At 38.3% G+C, this 20,230-nt stretch overlaps 1 protein-coding gene across 1 annotated transcript; it reads right to left on the reverse strand.

Annotated features, from left to right (window-relative positions):
- Window positions 1-1,011: 1,011 nt before the first annotated feature.
- On the reverse strand, window positions 1,012-17,877 carry vtg3 (vitellogenin 3, phosvitinless). The gene is made up of 27 exons (XM_084722246.1): window positions 17,838-17,877; window positions 17,239-17,259; window positions 16,993-17,144; window positions 15,821-16,072; window positions 15,545-15,706; window positions 15,298-15,446; window positions 15,055-15,205; window positions 14,740-14,897; window positions 12,087-12,252; window positions 11,854-11,979; window positions 10,146-10,364; window positions 9,129-9,346; window positions 8,924-9,021; window positions 8,719-8,843; window positions 8,513-8,602; window positions 7,231-7,350; window positions 6,903-7,092; window positions 6,692-6,779; window positions 6,337-6,522; window positions 5,841-5,979; window positions 5,575-5,743; window positions 3,729-3,838; window positions 3,551-3,637; window positions 3,124-3,330; window positions 2,193-2,338; window positions 1,850-1,988; window positions 1,012-1,741 (listed from the first exon to the last, which is right to left on the reverse strand). The coding sequence occupies exons 1-27, from the start codon at window positions 17,875-17,877 to the stop codon at window positions 1,634-1,636; spliced, it is 3,816 nt and encodes a 1,271-aa protein (XP_084578372.1). The 3' UTR covers window positions 1,012-1,633.
- Window positions 17,878-20,230: the final 2,353 nt, after the last annotated feature.

The following is a 20,230-nucleotide window of genomic DNA, read 5'->3' on the forward strand; positions in this document are numbered from 1 at the left end:
ATACAGACCTTGTAAACATCTGTCTCTTTCAGAAACCCTCCAAAAAGGGCATTTATGATCTGGTCTACTGAATCCAAAACCCACTCACATTATTTTGACAATAAACGGGATATTTAGAGTATAACAGGACCTGTTAACAAAGACTACTTATTTGCCAAATTGGCGGGTGGACTAGACAAACCTGCCCAGCCATTTGTTTTTTTTGTTTTGTTTTGTTTTCTGTGCAGTTTCCACTCCATTTCTCCATTTATTGCAAGAAAAATTAGATTTGGCAAGTATAATGCTATGCAAATTGCTTTTTTTTTAAAAACAAATGAGAAAGAGCACTACACAGTTTGCATCAGACAAGATTTTATGACTTCATCTGCATTAAGTTTTTGAGGATTTCCAGTTATTTCATCACTACTGCTGATCGTTGTCTGACTTAACAATGTTGAATGATATTTACTAATGAGCTCAGATTATACCTCAGTTAGTGTGATGCCATACATCAGTGATTTGGCTCTAAATTATCCAAGATTAAAAGGTCTACTGTAACTACAATCCAGCTACTTTTTAAAGGGACAGTTCACCCCCAAATCAAAAATACATATTTTCCCTCTGGTCTGTAGTGCTTTTAATCCATCTAGATAGTTTTGGTGTGAGTTGTCGAGTCTTGGACATATCAGCCACAGAGATGTCTGCCTTCTCTCCAATATAATGGAACTAGATGGCAATCGGCTTGTGGTGCTCAAAGTGCCAAAAAAAAAATACATTTCAAAAATTCAACATCAGTGTGTCCTCATAGAAATTATGACACAGGTCACTCAAGATAATCCACAGACCTTGTTGTGAGCAGTTTCATGCTTGAAATACTTAGTTTCTCATAGAAAGAAAGGGATTACAGAAGATTCTACTGCAGAAAGATGGTAGTTCCTACTTGATTTTGGTCTGTTTAATTTTTCTTTCTTTCTTTTCTTCTGACTTTCTTATTGCACTAACAAGCAAGAAATTAACTTTGTGGAGATTCATTAAAGAAAAAAACAGGCTGTTCTGCATCATAATCATGGGATTCACAGATTTAACACAATGTTTGGATGAACAAAGGATTTATACTGACAGAATCAGAACAGAAGCACAAAACATGCTGAAACAGTTTTTTTTTTTAGTAAATCCAGTATTATGAAGATACAATATTTTGGAACATAAGCATGAATTTACACAATGTTTCGTCAAAATGGGGTGATCAAATATTAACATGCTTTCAGATGAATAAATCAGGACCTTTACAGGTTATTTCCAAACTGGTGACATCTGACGGATTACTGATGCATCTTTTATGATGCTGACTTTCATCACGGTGGTGAGATTTTGGTTGCAGTGTTATCACTTTGAAAGGCGGCATCTGGCTCCCATCTGGGCTTTGTTGTCGTTCTGCTGCACAAAACGTATTTTATAAACCAAGCAAAAATGGCACAATTCTTTGGTTGTTGCTCATCTGCTTTGCAAAGAAATCTGTCAAAACATTCCACTACCACGCACACATGCCCACATGCCCACGCAGCATTACACGATATTCAAAAAGACACAGAAATTTAGTAGTATGAACATTCAATTACGCTTAATCAAACTGGTTTATGTAGCTCACATGTTTTTATGCGCGTCCAAGGCTGTCTATTGTTGTGTTTGTGATGTTGTGTTGAAGCCCCAGAATACTGGCAGGTGGCAGTGGAACTGGAATTGCCTGGCGGTAGATGGTAAACTAATGGAAAGACAAAAGAAATGACACATCCATATAAATACAGCAGTCAAGATGAGTTAAATACAACGCCAGGATTTAGAAGTTTTGCATCTATGTATAGCTACACACCTCTGGGAATTTAATCTTCATATCAACGCTGTCTGCTGAGGTGGCAACAACTGATGCAGAAACCTCCTGTTTGGCATTTTTCTCATGTTGCTGAGAGAAGCCGAGAAGGAAAGCCATGCCCGGGATGTAGCTTTCAATTCTGTGTAAAGAGGTAAAAAGCTCCTTTAACAACACTTGCCAGTGGGTGTCATAATCGTAAACAAGAAAAAATGTTGCCACCATGCTCTGTAAGGCAGAGTAAGTTGCCTCAAAATATGAATCGAAGCCATTTTCCACTTTCTGCTTGAGCATTTTCACATTTTATCTTTCTTGATACGCACAATCTTTATACACAGAGGCTCACCTTCTGCCTATTGCTGCCATGGTCTCAGGTATCCTGGTCCAGTGTACTTTGGCCTTGAGTGTTGGCTTGGAACCAGGCAGATGTGCAGTTGCACCTTTCATTGACATTTCATAAGACTGACATTCAGCTCCCCATCTAATGTGTGCCTAGACCAAACACATGAGATCAATCACGAAGGGAGCGTCTACAAACAAAAACCTCGGCTTCAGCCTTAGTATGCAATATGCAGTATAATAACATGCCTCACATAGACCATATGTATGAGCTTTAATTGGAAATTTAACCATCATACAGTGAATTTGAGGAATTCATTTGGAAAAACAGATGAACACCATTCTTAAAATGAATAAAACAACACCAACTTCATTGATATGCCCTTGAGTGTACAATAAAAAAAAAAAAGCATGACTGATGAAACCAACCCAACACCTGTTTGATTTTTATTCATTGGAATGAAAAAAAAAACATCTGTTTTTGCAGATGAAGCCTTTATTTGTAGAATGTGTATCTGAACCAATTAGCAGGGCTGCATTACATGATACATCTTAAATTAATCTATTCTTAAATTAAAGAATAATCATTAGTTGTCTAGTATCTTCTTTTAGCTGTTTCTTCAGCTGCTTAATGGTATACTGTATTCATTAGCTAGTCACTAACTGTGTCTTTCTCCTATTTGGTGCTGAACAGGTTGTGTACAATTGTTTTTTCTGCTGCAGCAGGCAGTAGAACAGTAAAGTTCTGGTCCAGACAGCTAAACAATGACCTGAAAGATTCTGCCCCACTTCAGGTAATAATGCTCTGTGGGTTCATCACAATGAGCAACCCCCTTCACATACAGGTCATCATGTGATCATAGAAAAGATATTTGATACACCCGGATAAGAATAAAAGTAAATATCCTGGCTGCCCTTGCTGTGTGCTTTATACCTACCTTTGCCTCGGCCTGGCCATCCAGAGTGGTGTCGACACACATCTTCCAATTGGTTTCTTCTCCAACCTGAGAAACAATCAGCTGGGCGTTCTGAATGTTTGGCTCAGGAGTGTAGTACACGGCTGCATCGTAACCCTCTGGCTTCTGGTCTCTACTCATGGCGAAGGCTTTGATATTGAACGCGGCTTCAGGTGTTGCGTTCCAGCCCTATTGAATGAGATAAAAAGCAGTCCTTGAGACTGTAATGGGCTTGTGTGCATCATATCCAATACGTGCAGAGTATTGATTATCTTATGCAACGTGTAATGGCATAAGTGTGGGTAAAATCTGGTGCACAGCTAAAACATTTTAAATGTTCAGTACAAAGCACCTATTTTGTGCAATAAACATATAAACATATGCTCTCTCTGGAGCATGTTTAGCGTACTTCCATCAGGTAGTCAGGAGGGCTGTTAGGAGATCCTCTGACACTGGAGGCTGAATCAGAGGACAGACTTACTCGCTGGGTGGCTTCCTGTAAACACAATTAAGCGAAAGGAGAATTTGACTGGATGAAACACTGGAGCAGGTGCAGAGATAATAACATTGCAAGAGTAGCCAAATACCTTGGAAAGTCTCCTCAGAGTCTCAAGCAGTTGGCGTGTGCTCATTGGATGTCTGCTCGGGCCAGCATTAACCTCAAAGTGGATTTTGTCAACTGCTTTGATTGCCTGGGCTAATAGAAGTGCACAGGCTATGTTAGCAAGAAGTTAAGAGAGGAAATGTATAGAGGCAGACCCAATAACCTGAACACCTGTACAATCTAATGCAATGCAGCCTCTACTTTGCCTAGTCCAGGGGTCAGCAACCTGCTCTTTTGCCCCTCTCCAGTGGCTCCCAGTAGCTTTGACAAAAAATTATATCGAAATGGTTCATAACAGTTTCCATTCTAAAATTCTTTTTAGCATTTTATATTTGCATTTATAACTGTTGGCCTTAAAAATGTATACCCTATACACCAAATGAAGAAATATTTTAATATTTGGCCAACTAAAATATGCATCATACATTATGGTGGCTACTCTTGAGTCTCCCTAGGCTTGCTATAGATACAAAATTCAAAAAAAAGAAAAGTCTCTGCGGGAAAAAAAGATAATTTAATAGCTGTGGACCAGAAAAGTTTTTTAGGGGAAGTTTTTTGGCCCAAAAATGTCTCTTTTGAGAGTGAATGTTGCAGACCCACAGCCTTGTCCATCATAGAATTATTTTGCTGTGATAATCATGCAAAACCAAAAAAATAATTTGTTAAAATAAACAATTTAAAAGGAACTTACTGCCCCCTGAAAGTCTTGTTTTTGCCTACATTCATTGGTTCACCTTGCTGCGGTGATGTGTGTTGTGACATCACTGCTGGGTGTGGTTATAGGTGCACAGAGCACACCTGTGCCACATTCAGTCCTGTTAAAAGATTTATTTGAAAGGAAATGGTGCTGCATTGAACACCCTCTGGTGTATGAAGGTGCACTTCACTGCACTGCCTTTTTTTAATACAGCAGGTTTATATGTATGTCGCTGTTACACCCCATTTCAAGAAACATGTTGTTCAACAAAAAAAATAGCAAAATGCAAAATAGTGCACACTGTTTTCAGAACACTGAACATTGAACGCAGCACACTGAACATGCCCCTGGTCAGAGGTGAAACAGCGGGGTTGTAAACGCTGCTTATCAGCTTTGTGTTAAGTTATTCTATGGTTTCTACTACAGTCCTGAATGGAGGCACACATGGACAACTGCAGACACTGCAGACGCCTTTTAGTTCTGTTTGTACTACTTTCTGGAGTCTGCTTGGTGGTCATGTTCCACAGATGCACAGAAGATCCTAGTGGACCCTCACATACGTGCGGAAATTATAATACCGTCTTCAGGAATTAACGCAGCAGCATAACTTTAATGAGCTAAAGCTGCATTTATGTCTGCCTTTTTGCAGCTCGATCAGGTCAGAATAATCAAACTTTATCAACACGGGTTCCCAGCTGTGAGTGGAAAAGGCTCTTGATATAGATAATAACGCAAGCCAGCAAACTATCTTTAAGGACTAGGCCTCACATTGACTGTTCATAACCAAGAGTTCAATATTATGTTATAATATGATAAAGATAAGAGTCACAATGTCAAAATTGCAAAATGTCAGAGCAGCCGTGGTATCTGTGGTGCAAAGACTGTTATTTCCTTGGCAGATATCTCCTGAAGCAGCAAGTGGACTGTAGGTGTTGGCCTGCTAATAAACTGCTGTAATACTTGTTGGCAGCAGCAACCGTAGCAGCAATGTTGCTAACTGGGCGCTAAAGTTTCACTGAGAATTGTGTCTCATGTAAGTTTAGCAAATATTTGTTATTGAGGCCATATATACAGTAGGTTTGCAATGTGCACAGTGTTGTATGGTGTCATGTGTTGGATTTGCTGTGCATACCTGGGAGTACTTTGACTGCCACCTGGGTGTATCCCAGGAAATAGTACAGGGGGTATTCCTCATGGTAATACTCTCTCCTTAGCTCAGATTCCACACAGATACCAGCTCCGTAAATGTTACTCTCTGCACACAGTTTGGTTTGTGGATGCCAGGTGTTTGGTGCCACGAACTGTTGGATTGAAAAAAAAAATCGTGAGGATATTAGATCCCTTTGGGTCTTAATTAGCTCAACTCTTACAGCAATCTCTTAAAGGTGCTGACTGTACCTCATCTGACTCAGGCCTCACAACCGCGGGGCCCCTGTGGACGACTTCTTGATTGGCGTCAATAGCGCTGGGAATGATTGGAGTCATTTTAGCCAAAGCTGGCTCTTCAATGTTCCTGGTTACTGCGAACACGTTGGATCTGTTGGTTGAAAAGGAAAATAAGAAATCTTAGACTTGGCACATTGGCGGCATTGTGTATAGTATGTGTAAAACTTAAAGCACAGTTGTGTAACATAACCACAATACATACTAGGTGCTGGAAACTTTTGGAATCATGATAAGATTCAGAATTGATTTCTCGAATTAATAAATAGGTAAGAGGCACTATTTTCAGGCTAAATGCTGTCAGTGGTGATCAGGGTTTCATGCAGAACAGTCCAAATAGTTTCTACAAACAGCAAAGGTGAACAATAATTTTATTATTTTTGAATTTGTGAATTAATTCAGAATTGCAGAGGATAATGAATTATAGTTTTCCCCATTCCCTAAAATATACCTGGTTGCAAAGATTTCAAACTCTTTTTTAATTGCAGGGAAGTCAAGTTCAAACTTCTTTTCTCTGACATTGATCTTAGCAGCAAACTTCCAGGGGATGGCAGCGGGCATTTTGCTCTTAAACTCAGAACCACACTGGAACAGCTCTGTGTTGATCCCATAGAAAACCCAGAAATCCTTTGTGAAACTGAAAAAAGAAGAGGTTGCTGCAATAGCTTTAACTCCATAGTATACATGTAAATACTAAACACAGGCAATTTGGCAATGATGATATGAATGTCACAAAATAAAACTGATATTGGCTTGACATGCTGGTAGTATATCTTCTTTAAATTAAATGACATGAAATATTTTACCCAACAAAACCATCACTCTCCAGTGAAATTTCAGAGTTCAGCAGTTGTCCAAGATGTTCAGTCAGTGGTGGATTTACTGCCGCTTTAGCTACATGAGAAGAAGAAAGTACTTAAATAATGTTTTACATGAAATAAAATAAAAATTTTTAAACATTAATCAGTACTAATTTCACATGAAGGTCGTCTTAGGCTGTAGGATTTGACTCCTCACCATTAACAGTGATCCCATTGACGGATTCATAATATTTGCTAATCTCTAGTGGGAGACCCAGGGTGGTAGCTTGGAAGTAGCGGACCTCAAAGATTAAGAAAGGCTTAGTCCGATGCCATGATACTCCTCTCTGCAGATTCTCAATTGCAGCCCACACAGGGCTTTCTTTCCCTGCAGATGGACTGACAGCCTGCAAGTAGGATCAGAGGAGAGCATGTAACAGGCTTTGTACACGGCATGAAAATATGGTTCTCTTTGTTGGCTGAACTGGCTTAAACATAAATGGATGGTTCTTGGTGTGTTTTTCTTTGTTCAGTTATCCTCTCACCCTGATGATGTCCTGAATGAAGTCTTTGCTCATATCAGCAAAGAACCACTCCTGTCCGGAGGCCCGTGAATAGGCAGAAACCACGGGCTTGTCATTGGGGAGAATTTCCCAGTTTTGGAGCTGAAAATGACACAGCACAACGGTCACCCAAACAAGTAAGCTGAAGAATAATAGCACAGCTATGATACTGCCTTAAAGGGTGACTTCAGTATTTCTGAACCTGGAACCTATTTTCCCATGTTTTGTGTCTAAGTGACTAATGGGGACAACAATTTTTGAAATTGGTCCAATATTGAGGGAGAGAGCTGCAGCCAGCAGAAGCAAAACTGAGCTGCAACGTAATCCCTCCAGGCACTGTCAAAGTAAGTCCATTAAGAGTGCTTTTTTACCACATTTTTTTTTACCAGTGACAGTCTCAGACTGTTACTATAAGTGTCAGACAACTTTATGGAAAGGATCATAACGTAGAGAGACCTTTTGTTAAAGAGTAAGATCCTTTTATTTAACCAGAAAGTGTTGTGTTATTGCTCTCGCCAAACTAATCAGACTTCCTTTGCAAAAGTATAATTTAAAATCGTTACTGTCATCCTTATTCAGAGGCAACAGGAAAAAAATAAAACTTGCCAAAAACATCTTGGCTCATCTTCCCACTGCTCTAACAATCACCAAGTCTGATTTGATCAAAATAAACCTTTGTTCACCACATTAGATGTAAAAATATTCTGGCTGTGTGCTGTTTCTCCCTGCTGCTTCTCTGATGTCGGACCCCCATCTTGCTCCCCTCTGGATATTTTCACATCTAATGACATGAATAAAGGGTTTGTTTCGACCAAACCAGAGTTGTGATTGTTGGAATAGAGCCAAGATGAGCCAAGACATTTGTGGTGAATTTTCTTTTATTTCTGTTGCGTTTGAATGAAAATGACGACGAAAAAATGACAGTTTTGCAAAGGGTGTCTAGTTAGTTTGTCAAGAGCAATAAAACAACGGTTTCTGGTTAAACAAAACCTATCTTTCTCTTAAAAAAAGGTCTATTTCTGTAGCAAACTTTTCCATAATGTTTTCATACAATCTGAGGCCGTCACTGGCAAAACAAGCATTTTTAGAGGGATTAGTTGTAGCTCAGTTTTGCTTCTGCTGCCTGCAGCTCTCTCACTCAGTAGAGGACCAGCTGTTAACCATTTGTTGTCCCTTTAGTCACTTAGACACAAAAAAATGGGGAAATAGAGTCCACGTTCATGAATAATGAATTTAGCCTTGAAAGTCTCTGTTATAAACTCACCACATTGAAAACAGACTGAATGTCGCTAAAACTAAGACCAGGGATGCCGGCACTAAACAGCTCCTTAAGTCCATCAGCACGGATACCCAACTTTAGCATAAGAAGAACAGAAGACAATTACTATTCATGACTGACTGGGAAGACGTTCATCTTCATTTTCAATTATTAATTATCTTCAGTTTCAATGCTAATGTGTCATGCTGTACCTCCAGTAGCTGCAGAATCCTCCCAATGAAAAAGAACTTTCCTTTTGTCATGATTTCAGTAGGGAAGATGCTTGTTGCACTTCTTAACATGAAGACTTCTGCGGCTGTACCGATTAAGAAATCATCTGTATTGGGGAAAATAGTAAATTGTCATATAAAAGTTCCAGAAAAATCCAAGAGTGCAAGAACCTGTATTTGAGCATACCATTAAACCAATCCATGCGCACTGCTTTGCTGTAGTGATAGCTGAGACGACCAAACTTCGGGGCCAGGATTTTCGCGGCAACGTTGCAAGCAGTTGAGCTGTCGTAGTGAGCACAGAAACAAAAAGTTGAAAGTTGGAAATTATGTGACAGAAACAATAATAAATAATACCCAACTGATTATTGCAACTGTGTTGTTTTGCTCACAGAAACTGATTTTCTGGTGTATTGGATCTGGAAAAGCTTCTGAAGTAGGAGTATGCAAAACTGACAACATGGAGGTCTTTTTCCTCCAGTAGATGTGTGGTTACTGTGGACACCAGAGCCATCGGTGGCTTAGTGTCAAAAAGGATCATGATAGCCAGCATGCGTATCTCAGTGGGAAGGTTCTTTTGCAGGAACAGACTCATGGTGATGTCTTGGACCTGAAAACAGAAGTATGATAATCAGATGCAGCTCAGAAAGCACATTCAACCACCTGCTGCTGAGGGAATTTCTGTTCTGTTCCAACACAGTCTATTATTTTCTGTGACGATGATGAACTTTGAAAGTCAGATTACAGTAAATGTTGCAGATATGAATACATAGAAGATTATGTAGCTCCACAACATAAAGATAACGTAACAATAGCTTGAATCAGACTTGCCATTTTCACATGATTGTTGAAAATTATTCAAACTTGCTGCAATGAAGAAAATAAATGATTTCCAGCATTAGAATAGTACATTGCTTTGTGTAAATGCTTTGTGTGACCTTATCAAAATATTTAATTTTCAGCTTCACTATGGAACACAATTACCAAAAACATATTTTCTATAACAACAGCATGTAGCTACAAGAGAAGGGTATCTAAAGTGTCCTTGTTATCCTTATAATCTGTATCTGTATCTGTGTCGGCATCTGTATCTGTTCAACCAACAAAATTATTTATGTCTGTATCTATATTTGGATAGAAGACCAGAAGTGGTGTCTACTTGAAATGAATGCATCAAGTTGATTTAATATTGGTATATATCAATATTGGTAATATATTATGATAATATTGTACTGTATTGTTAAAATTAAGTAGCTGTCAAAAAAGGTACTCATATAAATTACATTTAGACATTATTTTTCCTGCATAATAACAAGCTACTTCAGGTAGACGCAATACTTGTTTTCATTGTATTATTTGTGCTTTCCCAAATAATGTATTCGGATGCGGGTGTAGCCCTATGTTCTTACACTGTGAGGGTCTCTTGCAGCTATGAGTCTCATAGACTGCACGGCAGCACTCAGCACACGAGGTGGCAGATTCACAGGGGTGGCAGCGACACCGGGGAGGAAACGCATGATGGTTTTAATGCTGCCTGGATGACCTGCGTTCCCCAGAGCCTTCAGAGCGAGGACCATGTCTGCCTCGTTGCCCTTCCTCAGACTCTCTAACGCCATGTCCAGCAGCGGCTAGTGCAGATGTTAAACAAATATACAGTCAGTTTATACAAATAGTTATTGATTACATTCTAATTTCATCCTCACACATTCTCACCACAGACCAATTGACCCTTGGGTAAGCCATGCCTCCAAACAGGAACGGTCCGATCATGGATAAGTAACCATAACTGGGGCGCCACAGGCCTGTCAAGCTTTGCATTTCTCTTCATGTTGCAGCAGTGTGCATGGGACTCTATGAAGAGCAATATTCAATATACTCGGATGGAGTGATTTTTCTGTCTTTCAAAAACATAAAGCACATGTATGAAGAAGGGATTCAACTGTGTCTTTATCTGCTCTAACGTAAGCTGCTAGCATGTCCAGTTAGCTTAGCCCTAACTAATTTACTACCTGCATAATGTTACCTCCAGGCAAACTGGTGTTAGATCCCACTGCTATTGCCAAACACGTGGTTTATTCCCAGGTGTTATGTCGGGATTTGTTATGTGGGGATTTTGAGGAGAGGGATGTGAGCTGGTGCAGAATCAGAGTGGTCCGACGTCAACTCTTACCATATGTTCACATTATTGACGACACAGCTGCAAAACAGCCAGATATGGCGAGGTACAGTGTTGCTTCGTCGCCAGTGAAGTGCGCTGGTTGACATCGGTGAGCGCTTGTGTGTATAGTCAGAAAATATGGATCATCAACTGCATTTTTTTGTTCATGTCACAGTAAGAAAAAGGGGTAGGGGTTAAATAAAGCTAGAAACTGGCTAACGACAAGAATCAGTTTTTCTGCCATTGTTTCCACAGCACAGGAATTATGGAAGATATGGAAATATGGAGATATGGAAGTGCTGAAACAAAGACATATGGTTGGTTGACATGTCGGTTTCATTTCGGTGCTGAAAAAAGTTGAGGTCAGCTCAACTTTCATTTGTGTCGCCCCACAACCGCCACACAGCAAGGGTTGGACATCAGTTTCTGGCTTCACGCCACCAGCTTCCATTAAAAATGACTTGTAGCCTGATGCTTTGTCGCCAGCAGTGTGAACATACCATTAGGTCTAAGCTGGATTAGTTTAGCTCTTATCCTGGCTCTCTTCCTGGGGCAATGGCAATCAGGCTGGGGAACCATCTCAAAGTCCACTGCACTTAATCTAATCCCTGGGCTTCCTTTTTTGACATTAAGCATATTAAATGTATTTTTGTATTTCTGTCATTTATCGTATTCATATACGCGTATCATTTTAATGAACGACAACTGTTTGCTGGGATGTAGCTTTAGCCTCAGTCTTTCAGCATTAGCATTATTATCTCATTATTATTAATTAACATTCGCTAGAATGAGAAGCTGTTTTTGTTTGTGTCTTCACGGAATCGAAGACATGCTTGACAGGTGTAGCAACAGTCACTAAGGAGGGCAGGGCTTAAGAAAGGTTCAATGCTGTTAAATGTTTCTCTTTGGAATTTCAAATATTCATCAAAGGAAAGTAATTTATTACTCAGTTTGATTACCTGAACAGCATTTACAGGACAAGGTGTATAATAGGCACAGTGTTTGTACACCAGAGAGCCGTATGTCAGCACCACAGTGTGCCACAGGTAGATACTGGATTTACTAAAAGGCAAGTTCAGAAGCATCTGCGAAAGAGAGACGGAGACATTTTGACATGATCTGGAGAGCTTTTGTTGCATGGTATCATAAATATATATTATGCAAATAATTTCTCTGTCCTTAATGAACTCACTTTGGCCATCTCAACCAGCTCAGGAATAGGCTGGAGATGGTTAATCGACAGCAGAAGTGTTTCCACAGCTTCCGTTGCAGTCAGATCTCCAGCGTGGAACCTCATTTCCAGGAACTTCAGGATCCTGGCATCACTGACCTCGACAATCATGTCCAAAAACCAACGTCTACCAGGTGGAAGAAAAGAAAACGGATAAATCGGGCAACACTTAAGATAAGAATTATCCTTCGAATAAATCAAGAGAGCAAAATTAAAAAGATAAAAGTGTGAAGGACAAGTTCAGATGTCAGGTTAATAGCACTTGTACAGGATAAAATACAAGGTGTCAGTGACAGCCTTAATCTTAATGAGCAAGAAAGTGGTCTTTCAGTCATCACCTTTCTGTCATCATGATAGTAATCATTCATCAATGATAAAGTGCCAGACTAAATCCTCCCTGAACTAAGCAGGAGGATAGTCTTCAATTAGATATTCAGCTGAGAGGATCAGTATCAGATTTTAGAGATGGCCCTGGACCATTTCGTTCACTATCTTGTAATACGAAAATGAAAAGCTTGCTTAAAGGAGGATTTTCACTTTCAAACATTATTGCAGTTTTCTCAATGAGTCTGAATAAATGTACTTACAACTTTAATATGAATAACTTACTGGGTATGGGTTTAAATAAGTAAAAGAAATTGGAGAGTTAGTGAAAGACCATGTTTGAGGCAACAATTACACACCCATGTGCCACCCAGCCTCTTTAACGTGGCTTTTTGCTGTTGTGTATGACCTTTAAAATGCTGCTGGTGAAAGTGAAAAATTGCAATTGAATGTGCTCAACAGCTTCAAAAAGATGTAATCTGAGCAATTTAAGATTTCTGTCAAAGTATTAATAGCTGCATTTGAATGATCAGTGACCTTGTAGTTCCACTCAGAGCTCCAGGCTCAGAGCATCAGACAACAACTGTGAGGTGATTTACGAAAATCCTCATGTAGACAAACAGCTTTTTTTCTGTTTGAGGGATCAACATGTGCACTTCCTTACCTATTGAATTCAAATTGGATCCTGATCTGGATCATTTTAAGCTCAAACTGTTTGAAGAGGGTCATCTTCAGTCATGAATAATCTGGCGCATCTTCTTTTATGGTGCTTTATTGTGTTATAGGTTGTGTCTTGTATTGTCAAGATTGGGGGATTACATGTAATGGGATTACATAATCTTGGTACAAAGAAAGGTAGCTGTAGTCCTTTACAGTTACAGATTTAAAAAAATGTAATCAGAATACAGTTACATTTACAAAAAATGGGGATTATTAGAATTTTAACACAGTGAAAAAATGCTTCACTTGCGCACAACAAAGGAATAAACAGCTGAACAAACTAATAAATCTAACAACAAACATCAGACACATAGAGCTGCAATGATTAATCTATTATTGATTGACTAGTAAATTAATCAGCATCATTTTGAGTCATTTAAGTAAAAAGTGTTCAGATTTTCTGATTTCAGCTTCTTAAATGTGAATATTTTCAGGTTTCCCTGACAGTAAACTGAACATTTCTGAGTTGTGGACTAAAGAAGACAATTGAGGATGTCATCTCTTGCAGTTTTCACCATTTTCTGTTTGGTCCATTAAAGGACCGAACAACAAATCGATTAATTGAAAAGATAATCGTCCGATTAATCAGTTAATCAGTAACTATATTAGGCTGAGAAATGTTGCCATATTTTATACTGAGATAATCCAAAAGTAAGGGAAAGCAGTCAAGTTGCATTACTTTAATACTGTGATACTTGGATTACATTACTGACTATATTTTTTACCCAGTAATTAGTATCTGTATCAGAACGTATTTTTAAAGTAACGCTCCCAACCATGAGTATTGCTCTGCATTTTGTTGTGTTCTGAGTTTTGTGTTTTTAATGCACATATTTGTGTGTATTTATTGTTTAATTCTATCTACTTTAAAGACACATCAAGGAATGAGAAATTTAAATGAGGCTATAAATGCTTTGGTGTATGTGGGATTGTTTTATGCTACATACGAGTCCAAAAATCATTAAATAACCTATATGACATTTGGTTGTCAGTCACTTTCAAGGCACCAAAAAAACAAGCTGTGGCTGTTAGTGTGCCTTTTTTTTTTTTTTTTAAATGTACTCCATATATATAAATACCATATACAGTATTTTTGCAATTTAATTGTGATATCTGTATGTAAATATATTATGTTTTATTCTTAATATTTTAAAGAACTTAGTGAATCCCCATTTTCATCTTCATAATTAATAATTAGCTAAAAAAAAAAATGAGCAGTGACTCCTTCATAAAAAAAAATACTTCAGTATAAAAGTATTAGCAACAAAAAGTATTTTTGTAATGTTACCATATTACACAGTGTTTTATCTGGTTATTATAACTGTAGTATTAACTATTAATGTTGTAGATGTTTGAATTGGAGCTAATTTTTATACTGTATATATGAAACCATTTGGTAGTTCAAAAAAACTCTTGGATTTTCTGTGTAAAATTTGAAAAAGTAACAAATTAAAATGTAAATGCTCAAGTAAAGTGAAAGTACCTCCAAACAGTTGAGTAAATGTACTTAGTTCCCGTCCAAAATGAGAAAGAGTTCATCAGACCACACTTGAATATAAAAAGTTCTCACCTGTGCTCTTCATTTGCAGCAAATTGTTTCCACATGGCCTCTAATCCTTCATAAGGAATCACTCTGAGAAGCTGGTACAGCTTGATAGTGTCCTCAGTCGTCGCACTGTCAATGTCGTATTTGTTAGCCTCAGCCAGATGTTTTATCAATTCAATAGCCTGTAAAGAGAAAAATAACACAGTATTTAGAAATGTAGTTGATTTAATTCAATAGTTTCCTGCTATTTCTGTATTTATTCTAATTGAACTTTCCTGCTACTTTCTGAAAAGATGTTAAAAAAAAAATGTAGCAGGAATATGTCACATATATTATTACCTTTGGTACTGGGTCATCCAGGTTTTGCATCATGATGGGAACATTAACTTGTGCATTGACAAATTTGTAAACAAGGCTGCCCTTGCTCTCCATTGGCCCGTACGTGACGGCTCTGCCTGTGTCAGTCACACCGAGCAGCACCATCTCCTTCCTGCAGGAGAAGTTATTTAAAGCAGACGATTTGTATTTCAGACATGCAGTGTGGAGCAGCAGGCATAATGTGCAGATATTTTCTTGTCTTACATCGCTTGCATCTTGAAGCTGCCGCCCTTCACATTGAAGGGACTGAAGTGCTGTCGCTCCAGGCCATGAGCCCTGGTAATGAGACCTCCCTCTGCTGTTGGTTTGACTGTGTAAACATATCTCACTGTTGAAATGACAGATTCCCCTCTCTAGATTGGAGGACACACACAAACAAAAATAGCTCTGACTTTGGTCTGTTTAATTCACAAGCGTAGAATCAGATGCATCTGCAGCGAGATAATCAGACCTGTTTAGAGACTTTATCTAGCACAGCTGTAGCCATCCCCATGTAGATGGCTGCTTTCTCCTTGCAGCCGTTCCAATCGACCACCTGAGTGATGGTCATGTCCCTTGTTTGCAGGTTCTCCTCAATAGCGTAGTTACTCTGACACGTGCCATGGATGCTAACCTACAAACAAAATTACACTTTGTTGCATTTTTCATCACATTTTTACTGATGCAGAGTATAAATAAATGATGACAGTGCAGGCAGTGGTTTATTTTTCAGCAGTAACTGACTGACCTCCTCAAGCTCATAGATCTTCTGTGTGGTCTTGACAGTGACTTGGAGGAAACTCAGGATGCCTCTCACAATGTTGACAACGGTGTCAGAAATCTCAGCGGCGGCGCGGATGTCACTGACGTGTCCACTGGCGTAGTTGAACATGAAGGGTTTGACGAGCTGGGCGGCAATTCGCCGGGTGAGCTTCAGGGAGGTATTAAAGCTGTTTTTCCCTGGGAAGCCATTGAAGTCCTCGAAGACCAAATCCGAAACCTTTCAATCAGAGAAGGACAGAAGCAGTTATTCCCCAAAGTGTAAAAATAAACTTTGTGGCTTAGCTTGTAAAAGCTAGTGTGAGGGATGCCTTAAAATTTTAAGTCGACTGAATTGAAAAGACAAGTTGAGGTGATTTTGTCATGATTCAAAACAAACAAACTAGTTAAATAAACTAGTCAAATATTGAATTTGAAGTATGAGGGTGTAGAGACTGAGTCCAATACTAAACTTCATCATAGTTTTCAGTGTTTTCATTACTGTGAAAATAAGCAACCATGACTTATCTTACAGTGTATTAGAGACACAAAGCAAGTTTTCATCATGTATGTTTTCTTCAAACTAAAAAAAAGTGTGGTCTCATTTCTAAATGTCAGATGAAACACAGGTGGAATTTTTTTAACCCAACAGTTGTGAGCAGGAACTGATGTTTGTCTTTTCTGTTTTACTGGATTGTTAAACCTTACTTTATTGTAATTTTACTATTTCCAACAGTTTTTGAAGGCAGCATCTGTTTATGACTAAAAGATGACATAAACGTACAGGAAAGTAAGTGTATAGAAACACAGTGTTGCATGTTACAATTTCTGAACTGATGTCAGCACATTTGTTAAGAATTTCAAAAGTTTAAACTTATTAGGTGGTTTATTAAAAAAAAAAAAACTTTATTTACACCATTTATTTTTAAGCAGATTAGAAGCTCCAAAATGCTGCACAACCTTTCAACAGATGTTTATTAAATTGACCTCTCCAAATAATTTATGATACATGAATAAATGATCAATGACAAATCATGCACTGCCAATTACCTGACTTGATTTATGACTCCGACATAAAATTAACTAATTAACAACCTGTCATTGTTAATGCTGCACTGCTCAGTTACAGTGTTTCTAACACTGTTAAACAACATATCTCACCTGAAGGACGAATGTTTGTGCAGACACTCCAATGATCTTGACCTTGCAAGTCATCCTCACACCAGACTCTGCGAGGTTTGGCATGCCGAGCCCAAAATTCACCGTTCCCTCATACTTGTACTCATAGGTTTTCTTGGGGTTCAGGCTGGGCTCTGGAACATGTTTCCAAAATGTCATTTCATTTGTTGTTTATGGAAAAAAAATTTTTTTTTACTGTTTTTTTCCAGATAATTATGAAAGACTCACCATAATGGAGATTTTGACATGCTAAAAGAATAAAAGTCAAACACAGTGTCAGCATTAGATTTTTTTTAAAAATATATCAGCACATTTTTTTTTATTTGATTTGATTTATTTATGATCTACAAAACACTCAATTCCAAGGAAGAACTCTTATTTCCAACATGATACCATGAAACATGAACATGAAAAAAAGCAAACACTAGAATCAAAAAGAACAAAATTAACCATCAGTGTGAACTAAAACATAAATAAACCACATGAATGAATGAAATACACATGAATAACAACTAAACTGAAATAAAGGATCACTTTACTCAATAAATGATGCCTGGCTCACCTCTTAAAGTCAGTTTTTGTTATTCATGCACAAATCACTCATGCTGATTATTTATGATTGATCAACTGCAAATAGATTAATAATATATTACCTCTCTAAATGACTTTCTTGTTGAATGGTACATTAAATTAAAATTAACATTGCAAATATGCAGCACAAACAAAACAGAAAAGTAATTTAATCAGCCTCAGGCTTATGAGTCATTTGCAAAAGCTCAGAAACTGAAGTTAAATAAAATAACATGCATGAATCAATGAAGACTTACTGGCCAGGGCCACAAGGCAGCAGAGGAGGAGGCCCCGCATGGTGAGGCTGAGAGGTGAGAGCCAACATCTCAGATTTATCCTTTATATACAGTGCTTACCATTGTGGGCTGGACAAACTGGTTGCACTGAGCCTTGTGAGCAGGACAGAGGTCTGGACTGGTTTCATGTAAACACATGTCATCTGCACTCGAGCCGTGTTGACCTGTGACAATGTCAGAGTGACACAATTAATATGTGAAAGATAACCGTCTCTATAGTCTTGTGAAGAGTAAATAGGCAGCTGTGGCCTGTTACTTTTTCATTGTGCTTGGAAAGTTGTCTATAAAGTTTGGTCATATCATGTGATTCTGTTTTGAAGTTACCCACCTTTTTGTTATAGGCCGCTCCCACTTGCCACACCCCCTTTTTGCCAATTGGCCTGAGCAGTTAATCAACCGTCCTTTGGTTCATCGCAAGCCTTTCCACAAAATCTTGTGAATTTAAAACAATAATATCCCTGGAACTTATTTTAGACTTTGGTCCCTGCATGATGGAAATGCACTCCAGAGGTTCCTGGTCTATCGGGAGAATTCCTGCTGTGGAAATGTGGCTAAATATTCATCTTAACACACATTAACGTTTGACCTCCGTGCCAAATTTCAGCCTCTTACGGCAAAAACCAAACACTGAATATGTAGACGCAGCACTGACCACTTTGCCTTGTTGCTGCAACATGTCAGCATCGCCACCATATTGGTTCTGGCAAGACTGACCTGTGAACAAATACGTGCAAACAGGGAAGCTGCGGTTTGTCTGGATTAAAAAACACTATAATGTTTATTTCTGAGCCAATTTTAAGGTCATATTAAAGGTTTTGTGATCTACATGGAGTGAATCAGACAACCCTTGACTGAAATCGGCTGAGTGAAAAGTGTTATAGTGGTATTGACATATGATCCAAAAGCTAATGTAGCATCTATAAATACGTGTCTATGGGTTGAAACTGTGGCGATCAAAGGGTGGAGAATTTTTTGTGGATTGACCAACCAATAGAGCTGTTGGTCACAGCTAAAACTGAGATCATATCACATGAAAAAGGTCATCATTTTTATATCTGTGTAAGTCAAGGGAGAAATTTGTGGCTTGCTTTTTCCCACATAAACCCAGAACTCAAAGCACGGCTTGTATTGTATAAGTATCAGAGTTAAAACCTCATTTTTAATCACTCAGAAAATGATGTAAACAAGTTTTTCACAGCTGAATGAAGGGATAAACCCAGTGGGATCCACATTATTCCCTCAGTGAAACTCAGCCACATGGAGCGAAGGAAGAAAGAGGAGATGCAGCTGCTTTACTCTTTTACTTTTTGAATATCAGCGCAACGCCCGGTCTTAAAATTTATACGCTGTCCCATGGCATCGCAAAGCTCTCCTCATGGATACAACAAAGTCAAACAGTGTGACGAATCACTGCTCTTCATGCTGATTTTAAAATCTGCCTCAGCCCAAAGCGCTCTGCAGACGGCTCTCTTTATATGTGCAGTTTGAGGGTGATGACATCAAGCAGCAATCAGCCTAAGTGTCTATTCTCGCTGTCTTTTAGGGTTATGTTCAGATTGCACAACACATGGGTCCCTTGTGTCATCGCACTTCAGGATTCTCTCAGCAATCATGCCTCTTTCAGTTCCGGGCCTCAAGTCACCTCCGCATCAGCCAGCAGAGGGCGCCAACATCACAGCTTTGTCCTAAAACTGGATGAAGAAACTTGTTTTGTTTATTACAGGACAAAGAGGACAAAAAGACAATATCTGAAGATCAACTTTAATAATGACCTATGGCGGAAAGTAATCTCAAATACTGTACTAAAATACAAATTTGAGGTACTTGTAATTAACTCGATTCTTTTCATGCTCCTTCCCTACTCCAACACATATCAGAGGGAAATATTGTACTTTTTACTTTAACATATTTACATGACAGCTTTAGTTACTTTACAAATTAAGACTTTTGCATACAACACATATGAAGGAGTTATAAAATATTATATTCTACTATAAATTAATTTACTTAACAGTGTATATACAAGTACAGTGGCACAATTAATAAACAGCAATCAATTGATTAATCCATAATGACAAATAATCATTATTTGCCATCCTAATCAAATAGTTCAAAATGAGCTCCCCCTCAACCAAATATAATAGTAAAATCCTGCTTTTACATTTATGCATGGGTCATAATAATCTAATGACGTAATACATATATAATTCAATAAGAGCCACAGTGAATATTTTATGCATTATGCACTTTTACTTTTAATATTTTGAGTACATTTTGCTGATCATACTTACTTACTTACTTATATACTTATACTTGGCATTTTAAAGGTTCTCAAAACATCACCATTGGTCATG

This window comes from Lutjanus erythropterus, chromosome 7, assembly GCF_056507025.1.
Source record: "Lutjanus erythropterus isolate fLutEry1 chromosome 7, fLutEry1.hap2, whole genome shotgun sequence".
Lineage (NCBI taxonomy): Eukaryota > Metazoa > Chordata > Actinopteri > Lutjaniformes > Lutjanidae > Lutjanus > Lutjanus erythropterus.